At 32.2% G+C, this 9559-nt stretch overlaps 1 protein-coding gene across 5 annotated transcripts; it reads left to right on the plus strand.

Annotated features, from left to right (window-relative positions):
* The first annotated feature begins 1418 nt into the window (after positions 1 to 1418).
* LOC141668536 (uncharacterized) lies at positions 1419 to 8259 on the plus strand. 5 transcript variants are annotated; one of them, XM_074475442.1, is made up of 11 exons: positions 1420 to 1825; positions 1966 to 2142; positions 3054 to 3258; positions 4083 to 4285; positions 4599 to 4844; positions 5552 to 5647; positions 5736 to 5813; positions 6334 to 6546; positions 7343 to 7411; positions 7511 to 7666; positions 7950 to 8259. In XM_074475442.1, the coding sequence occupies exons 1-11, from the start codon at positions 1709 to 1711 to the stop codon at positions 7953 to 7955; spliced, it is 1566 nt and encodes a 521-aa protein (XP_074331543.1). In that variant the 5' UTR covers positions 1420 to 1708; the 3' UTR covers positions 7956 to 8259. The 5 variants fall into 5 exon arrangements, with proteins under 5 accessions (XP_074331544.1, XP_074331545.1, XP_074331543.1 ...); XM_074475441.1 differs by having other exon boundaries at positions 8180 to 8259; XM_074475443.1 differs by lacking the exon at positions 7950 to 8259 and having other exon boundaries at positions 1419 to 1825; positions 6334 to 6441; positions 7511 to 7920.
* The last annotated feature ends 1300 nt before the right edge of the window (positions 8260 to 9559 follow it).

Raw genomic sequence — 9559 nt, forward strand, 5'->3', positions numbered from 1 at the left:
AGCTGACTCTTTAAATTGGAACACTTTTATTTACGCTCCCAGACACTAATATACAATAAAAACAATTAATCATCACTTAATCACATAATTTACAATCATGGCACATAAATCACACTTTATTCACTTAATTACGTCGCAAAAATTCTCAGTCGTCACATTACACCGTTTTGGTGTAAGTGTAAAAACTAGAGAAATGACCAAAAATACTAAATTTTTAAGTTTTTTTTTGCGATTTTACTATCTTATGATTTTTTTTACAAAAATACGGAATCAACCAAAATCAACCAGATATGCAACTAGTTAAATGAAGTTTTTGTTTTTTTGCTACATTTGATGTTGCATGTAGTGGCAGAATTCGTCAAAGATTGCATCCGGTCGATTTCAAAGATTGCATCCGGCCGATTTCAGTTGCGTAAAACCATATTTTTGCAAAAACAAATAATAGAAAATAGTATTTTTGCAAATTAAAACGTATTTTTGCAAAATATTTTTAAAAAATGACAGTAATTTTGTAAAAATAATTTTAGATTTGGGTATTTTTCAAAAAACCCTATAAACTACGCTATTTTCTAATTCAATTCTAATCCATCAACACAAAATTCACACTATTCTTGTACCATATGACTATTTTATCACTAAAGTATAAAAATAAAATTAAAAAGTAAAAAAGTGGTGTGATATGAATGGAACAAATTTGTTAGATATAATGCAGGCTTAAAAATGTGTAACGGATTCCAATCTTAATAATTCAATTAACACAATTTTAATAACCGGACCGTCCGTACAATGTTTGGGTTTATGTATATTACGGGTTTTTTTCAAGTTCTACGGTGTTCTTACTATTTTACCAAAATGGAACTAGAGGTATTTTGTTAGTAAAAAAAATAGTGTCAGAGTAAAACAAATCAATATATAATTTGGGCTACCAAAATTTATACAACTAATTCAGGATAAAACAAAATTAAAATCATAAAATAAATAGATTAGCTAAAACTTAAAAATATTTATTTTTATCCGGGCTAACGTAAAATATTTAACATTGGTCAGGTCTTAAAAAAATTAAACTAAATTAAATGTAAACATAATCGATTGAATTTGGTAGGTATAATTGATCTTAAACTAATAAAAAGTATTGTATGCAATTGATCCGGACTATTAGAACGAAACTAAATTACTCCATATAAGTCCAAACTAAATTTAGTTTTTAATTAAACATAATTATACTTTGTAAAGACATTTTAAAATATTAATAAAATTATTCATACATATATATAGGATTATTGTCAAATAATATGTAATTATAATTTCAAATAAATAAATTAAAAATCTTAGAAATATCTTTTCAAATTAAATTCAAAATATTATAAATTATTAAAAACAATCTCCTATATATAATTAACCTCCATACACCACAATTCTCGTTAGGAGGTCGAGAGCCGTTGAGACTCTGTTTCTCAAGCCAGCAGCAGCATACCTTTCAGAACCAGAGTGACCCTGCGGCAAATCAATATAATTAATTTATTGATATCATCCGGCCCAGCATACAAAAGGAAAGAGGGATTTTCCCTTTTCATTGTTAAATTGCGTACCCACATCTATTCAATCTCTCTCTCTCTCTCTCTCTCTCTCCCTCCCTCCCTCTCTCTCCCTCTCTCTCTCTCTCTCTCTCTCCCATCTGGGATCGTTCTGTTTATTTGTTTACTAAGTTATGGATGCTAAATTAAAATTAAAGTTGTTGGAAAATCGCCGCCGTGTAGAGGAGGAATATAGGGAAAACCGTGTTCATTATCGTTTAAGGCAGAAAGCAGGTTCGTCGGGGAATAAGGTAAATTATTTATTGTGTTCTTTGTTTCTTGTGCTATTATTATTATTATTATTATTATTATTATTATTATTATTATTATTATTATTTGTAATTGGAATTTAGGGAATTGCTAGCCACTTTAATGTCTTTTGTCCGTTCAGATGAATGCTCCTGATATGGGAAAAAAGAGAAAAGTAGATGATACACCAACATCTGACCCGGGTAAAAAGAGAAAAGTTGATGATGCACCAATATCTAGTGCTCCTCCTGCTGCGGGGAAAAAGAGAAAAGTAGATGATGCACCAACATCTAAACCAGGGACTTCCTTGTGCAATAAGGTAAATTATATCTAGTTTTTCTTTCTTTCTCATTCTAAGTAATAAGAGCATCTCCAAGAGTTTATTTAGCCCCCTCCTCAAAAATAAAATAAAATATTAACTCTTAACTATTTAAGAGTTTCAAATACTTGTCATCTCCAACAATGAATCTATCTAGTCTCTTAAATTACTTGCTAGCATTTTTTAATTAGCTAATATACCCATGTTATTTAAATAATGAAAAGTGATGTAATGAAAGAGGAGAGGAGAGAGACTCCTAATGTTGAGGAGCATAAAAGAGCTCCTAACAATTTGAAGAAAAGTTAGGAGTCTCTTGGAGCTTGATTTTCATGATTTTTCCTCAAAATTTAGGTTAGGAGCTTGAGTTGAGATGCCCTTGGGGTTGCTCCAACGGGTTGCTTGGTTTCATAGATTTGCAAGTTTTATATTAATAAAAGAATCTTTTGTCCAAAAGAAGGCATATTGTTTTGTTAACAACCGGTGTCACAATTCATTTGGCTTAATTTTTAGACTATGGGTCAGATTTGGTTTTATATATAATAGTTTAGAACTTACACTATTGTATTTTTATAGTATGAGGTGGGATTTAATCTCAGGAATTGAATTGTGGTTGTTTTGGTTTGATTTCCAAATGAATCTATTTTCTATTTTTACTAAAAAAATAATTTTAAGCCCTTACTCAAAAATATTTATTATAATGATCATGTTTGGAAGTTAGCTTTTTGAACCAAATTAGAGGTCTGGCCAAATGAAACCTCTTATAATAGTGTTTGGTAGTTGGTACATTTTGTAGGATTTTTTTCCTTTTCAGAAATTAGTTTGCACAAACCCCTATAAGCACCAATTAACCTGTTTGCCACTTCTTGCAATGCAACTCACTTGTTTTTCTTTATTTTTTGTCTACTCTTCAGTATGGCCGCCATATTGCTTTTCTTTTTGAATTTGCCTCGGGATATGCTCTTTTTGATGCTCATGGAATGTATGAATATCCTGGATTTAGCACCACGTTCAAAATAGCTGAGAAGTACCTCAATAACAACCCATTCACGCTCAGAGCTTTTTATCCCTTTTCATCTCTCCGTGACGCTCTCCATCAAATGAAGGCTATATGCAATTGTAAGTAGTAACTATATATATAGGAAGATGATCATATAGAAACAACTATTAAAATGAAAACTAAAAACTAATCTAAGCTACTAGATCAGTCTAATCTAATGCCCCCTACATGCACCACATAGAATTAAACTGCACCCTCCCACATAGAATCTCAACTTTTCCCTCCATTTTCAATTTGATTTTTCCCATCAAATAAAATCCGACTTCACTATATTTGTCTCCATCTCCCAATGATCAATTTGTATACCATATGTGATATATTTCGACGTGATTTAGAATTTTTATACTTTAGTTTCTAGTTTTTATTATAAAGAAGTTTCTATTGGATTAGCCATATATATATATATAGGGGCTACTCTATTGAGAACCCAATTAAAATGAGAACTGATAACCAAATACATGCAATAAATTATTGTAATGACTATTATAATATTAATGAATAATTATTTTAAGCTAAAAAATAATTGGAATCTTGTTTTATATGAAAGGTTCTCTCATTCCCTTTTTAAGAGTGTTCCCCCGGAACCTTACTCTCTCTCTCTCTATATATATTGAGGGTGACCTTAGGTCAGTACATGAGGTTATAACAAAAAATAATACAACATCATGGGTCATTCTGGGTGGATTCTGATGTTAAAAATTTGCCATCCAGATTTTTTTATTCAAATAGCTTATAACCTTAGTTAACTCCCTGAGGTCATCCTCGCCTCTCTCTCTCTCTCTCTCTCTCTCTCTCCCCCCTATATATATATTTGTTTTTTTTAATTTTCTATAATTCTATTCCATGTTTGTCTTATAAAAAAAATTATGTATTTTGTTTGTAGCCAATGTGACCAAGGAGCTGAAAAGTTTTATAGTGGATAATATTCCACAACCAAGATCTGATTATCAAATTGCAGTTGCAAATGCACTGTTGGGACGTAATATATGTTTAGCAACAGGGATATTTGTGATAGTTGGTCAAATAATCGATCAGGTTATGCGTGGTTTGCGGGCAAAAATTGACAAATTCATTATCGACTTGGAGGTTTGTTTCCTTTATGTTAAGTAATCATTTACATGTACGAGTACAAGTACGTGTATGTGTACTTTTCTGATAAAAGACTTATTCATGTGTACCTTTTTCTGGAAATAAGTGATTTCTAAGTGATTTCTGCAAATAAGAAATGTTAAACCCCTATCAAACATTTAGATGTGAATTTTTTCCCTAAGATAAGAAAACTTGAGAATGGCTCAACAAAAATAAGTCCTTATTTCCATCCTCATCAAATAAGTCTGGCCAAACATACCCGGTATATATGATTTCTTGCAAACTAATTTGTTGATTTTCTGTTATCTAGCCCGGAGACTTGAGAATGGCTCAACTGAATTTGGCACGCAGTTATCGTTGGCAAAGTTGTGCGTGCAAAGAAAGTTCCATAGTGCAAAGAAATTTTCACACTGGTTTTGCAAACAAAGTTGTGGTTGTCCCACATAAATTTAAAGGACTTTTCATCGCCAAGGGTTTGGGTAAAAATAATTTTATCTGTACTAAAAATTTAGTACCTGGTAAAGTTCTTCACGGTGACAAATTAATATCTGTTCAGGTGAATTAATTTATTTTATATTAGTATTTGGCTCTTAATTAATTAATAATCTTTATAATCCATGATTATTATTAACATTGCATTATTATCATTTACTCCCTTCATCCTTCCCAATTCTTTATATTTGGGTTTTCTTTTCGGTGGAGCAGAGTAAAATATAAAGATTCCCGTTTATGCGTTAAGCTGAAGCGTAGAAACACTATAAAAAGGCATTTTTGTATAAGTGGGTGTTTATATTAGATCTGGACATAATTTTAAAAGGTGGTTTTTTTTTTGTTGGGCTTGTTTTAAAAACGAGTACGTTATATATACTGGACTTTCAGTCATTGATACACTCTAAACATCCAATCAACATCCAAGCTGCCTCCCTCATCCTTCACAAATCCTCAACAAACCACCACTGATTGTGATTATTTTGAAAGCGGAGAATATGATGATGCACAAATATAACTTTTTATCCACTTTTTTAATATATTTTAGTATTATGACATATGGGCCTACACTTCTCTTTTGAGTTTGCAGATAGTAATTAGCATGTCATTTCTCTTTATATGTGTAAGTATATACTAATCAATGTAGTGCGCTTCATTTACAAAAACCCGAGCTTCATTTTTTCGGTTTATGCTTAAGCTACCAGAGAGATCTTACGCTTCGTTGTGTTTTTTGCCTTAAGTAACACTGAATGTATATAATTTTCCCTATTTCAGAAGGATGATGGAACTGAAGTTGAGTACAGATTATGGAATCCGCATATGTCAAAGTTGGCGGCTGCTATACTGGGCGGTCTTACTAATATATGGATCGTAAGTATTATCATATATACAATAGCAAATGAGTTATACAATTTATTTATTAATTTTTGCTTCATTTAATTCGGTTTATGTATTTCAGAAACCCGGATCTCACGTTTTATACCTGGGAGATGTATGTGGAATTACAGTTTTACAATTATCCGATCTTGTTGGCTCGGTAAGTTATATAGTATGTGCTTGATCATGGCTTGTTTGTATTTTTATGCTATGTTACTCATACGCGACACTTATTTAGTGTCGGATCATTTGACTTAAATGTGGACACTTTGACCAACTTAGAGATTAAATATGACTCGAACTTATGATTTAAAATCAATATGTGTGTGAGAAGGGAGAAATACACAAGCATGAGATAAAAGTAGAGAAGATATCTAATTTCAAGGTCAATTACAAAATCATGTTTAATGTGAGTTTTGTTATTAATTTTTGTTAAGATGTCATACTTGATAATTTGATACACTTGTTCATCAATATATTATGCTGTGTCGCGGTGCCATGTCCAAAAATAGGTCATACCATGTTTAAAAATAGGACCATGTCCCCGTGTCTCAAAATTTAGATTTTTCAAGTCCGACACTCGGATATGGGTCGTGTCCCACACTCCACACCCAAGTTGGAGTAACATAGTTTTTATGTTCCATATCATTTATGCATAGCTTGGATGTTTAAATATGCAGAATGGAATGGTGTATGTAATTGGGTTGTCAGATGTTGTTGCAAACACGGTGGAGGAGAGGTCGAATGTTGTTACATTTCCAGAAAATTTTTGTTTCCGTAAGGACATGGTTAGTAGAGATTATCGCATGGTTAATGGTATGGATTATCGCATGGTTGTTGGCATGGTGGATGTCATCCTTGGTGATATCGTTTATCCAGATCCCTCTTTGCAGGTTATTTTCACCCATATTTTAATGTCTTCTATTTTTAAGTAAATAAGGTATCATAACTGGATTATATATTAACTTTTCCAAAACATAAAAAATAAAAAAAATTACCTTTTTTTTAAAGAATGCTTATGAATTTTTTTTTAAAAAAATCAGTGTGATTGCAATCATTTAAAAAATAAAGACAGCAGCTACCTCTTGGTACAAATTATTAATATCGGAATAAGGATTAAAAATGCGGTGATATCTTTAAATATTTGTTTTTTTATTGATTTATAATATTTGAATTAAATGAACATGTCTCACTTTAAAATTAATTTAATTATAATCGCTCAAAAAAGGATTAAACATTAAAAAAATTGTACTTTTGCTACAATAATGCACAGTTTCCTGTTAAATGCTTTCTCAATACATTTAAAAAGGAAGGTTGTTCTATGGTTATGAAGTATTATTTTGAAATGCTTTATAATCTTTTGAATTGTTCATGATTCCAACATTATTTTAGTTATTCCCTCATCCCACCTATTTTAATTTGTAAATTACCCTTTAAGACTTGATAGCTGGTAAAGTTTTTTGGTTTTAGAATCTTGGATTATTAGTTGAGTGTTTTTCTTTATGTTTTTTTTCAGTTAAAAGATTATTAGTTTAGTTTTGAATGTACAATGGGAACTAAGATTTTATATTTGTGATGCCTTATAGTTTCTTCATGTATGACTTGGAGATATAGGTGGGTATTTTGTGGTATTGCTCTTAGATGTTTAGTTTTTAAATATAGTTGTGACCGTGCTTTTTTGTTGGGCAGGTGAATTATATAGCTAGGTATGCTCTATTACATCTTAAAACCGGCGGTCATTACTTGATCTGCACACGGGTATGTCTTCTTTTATGATATTTGTTGTATTTAGTCTACAAAGTGTGAATGTCCTTTGGAGTTCTGTTAAACCATGTTTCTAACTTGTGCGAATTGCAGGCAAAAAACATCAATTTCACTAGCCAAGTTAAAGATCCGTTTGCTGACCACGACAAACTTCCCTTCAGCGTGAGGATAGAGTTCAAGACCAACGAAATTGTCATGTTAGAACCAATAGGGAGGGGGCATGCCGTCGCTGTTGGCGGTTACCGCATGGTACAGTAATAGATGGATGTTTGCTTAGTATATTGTCATCACTTGAACTCCCATTTTGTGCTGAACAAGAAATGAATTCTATTTGAACTTCGTTATCACTTGCACTCTGTGCTGCTTAACAAAGTTCTAATTTTCCATTTCCTATTTAGTCAGGGGTTACTTGTTATTAGTGTTTCCTGCTATTATTGGAATTCCGGAATTCATCTGTTATTATTTTGTTATCACTTTTTAGTTATAGTTCAGCTTGCAATTGATATGTTATATTTTTGTTATCCCTTTTTAGTTATAGTTCGACTTGCAATCGATATGCCGTCCAAGTGCCAATGCTACCGAGCCGCGTATATAGTTGATTTTGTGCAAAGCTGATTTTTTATGTCTCTTTTTATTTTCTTTTTGGGGGATTATGTGGCCCTCTAGCTAGCTTTATTTTCATAGCTTGGGAAGCTATTGCTTCTGCAAAGTGTCGTTACATTGTTTTGTTTGTAACAAGGCTATATCCTCTTTGAATGCCAGGGTTAATACAAATCCATACATTTGTGGACTTGGAAATTATGGAGGTTTTCAGGGCCAGCATTATTTAAGTTATTATTGTGGACTTGGAAATCCTGTAGCATTTTTTAAGTTATATCTGTTTTATCTTCTACTGAACAATCTCAAGTGTTTTCTGTTCAGTCTTCCACTTCTAAACAATCTTTTACTGCTGGTTTGTAATTGTTTCAAAGGAGGGATCAGCCTTTTGTTTTTGGTTATTTATGTTTAAGTCGTCTAAAGGATGCATTGTTTCTCGTTATGTATATCTGGATTTGGACCATACAGATGTAACTGAAATTGGATTTGTATGGACACTAAAATGTCCTTTAGCATCATCAAATAAAGCTGAATCCTGATTACAATGTAAAGTTTACGCTCTTGGACTAGGATATTCTATGGTCGTGATTCGCACACTGGATGGTTTATGCTGATTATGGGAGGAAAATGGTTAAGAGTTGTTTTGGCAACTCAAAACTCGATAGCCGGGCAATGGTCCAATTTTGTTGTTTTAGTCTTTGAGCTTGTTCGTTTGCTGCAGTTCTTTGAAGGTGGTTGACATATATTAGAAATTTAGGGTTGGGGCGAGGCTTGGAAGAAAGCTCCCCGTCCTATTCTGTGTGTGTCTACCCCTTGTTTGTTGTAGACTTCAGAAGAGAGAAAAGAAGCTCTGTTGAAATGTAAAGTTTTAGTGTTTAGTATGCCTCCACCAGCTTCGCCCTCAGCCTTCCAACGGGAAAAGTCCTTAATCAAGAGTAAAGTTCGGAGTATATAACAGTTCTCGCTGTTCTGCCCGAGGACAGGCATTAAACAAACAATCGAGCAAGTTTGGCTGTGCTTAGTCAAGGCCTTTAGAACTTTGAGCATTTTCAACTCGTTAGAGCATCTCCAATGAGGTTGACTATAATGATTGACTAAATTATACTTGTAAGACATCATGTAAAATTTGTTGAACATTTAAGAATTTATGTAAAATTTGTTGAACATGTAAGACATCTTATTTCGATGGTATTGGCTATATTGATTGGCTATAATTTTAAAATAGTATTTTATTAATATTTTATATTGTTATAAATAGAATATATCACTTTAATATGGTAATAACTGATGTGCAATATTCCTACAGATTTTTTATAAGTCTGTAGTGGATAGACAAATATAGTCATCCATAGGAGGTTGACTATAATTATAGACAAGGGGTAAGTATGGTTGGAGTGCGAATTTTTTAAGAAATTGACATTTTTTTCTATTTTTGGTATGTTAACTTAATTTTTAGCTAATGGTTTTTCATGGTTGGAGATGCTCTTACATGTGACGCCCTCAATCTCGGCGTTAATCTACTAATTAAATAAGCATAAACCCCGA

Source organism: Apium graveolens, chromosome 6 (assembly GCF_009905375.1).
Source record: "Apium graveolens cultivar Ventura chromosome 6, ASM990537v1, whole genome shotgun sequence".
Lineage (NCBI taxonomy): Eukaryota > Viridiplantae > Streptophyta > Magnoliopsida > Apiales > Apiaceae > Apium > Apium graveolens.

Excerpts from the sequence above, each read along its gene's own strand:
- LOC141668536 (XM_074475440.1), top strand. The coding sequence starts at position 1,709 with ATGGATGCTAAATTAAAATTAAAGTTGTTGGAAAATCGCCGCCGTGTA. Across the intron at positions 2,143-3,053 it reads GGACTTCCTTGTGCAATAAG|TATGGCCGCCATATTGCTTT; the intron begins GTAAATTATATC and ends TCTACTCTTCAG. Across the intron at positions 4,845-5,551 it reads ACAAATTAATATCTGTTCAG|AAGGATGATGGAACTGAAGT; the intron begins GTGAATTAATTT and ends TCCCTATTTCAG.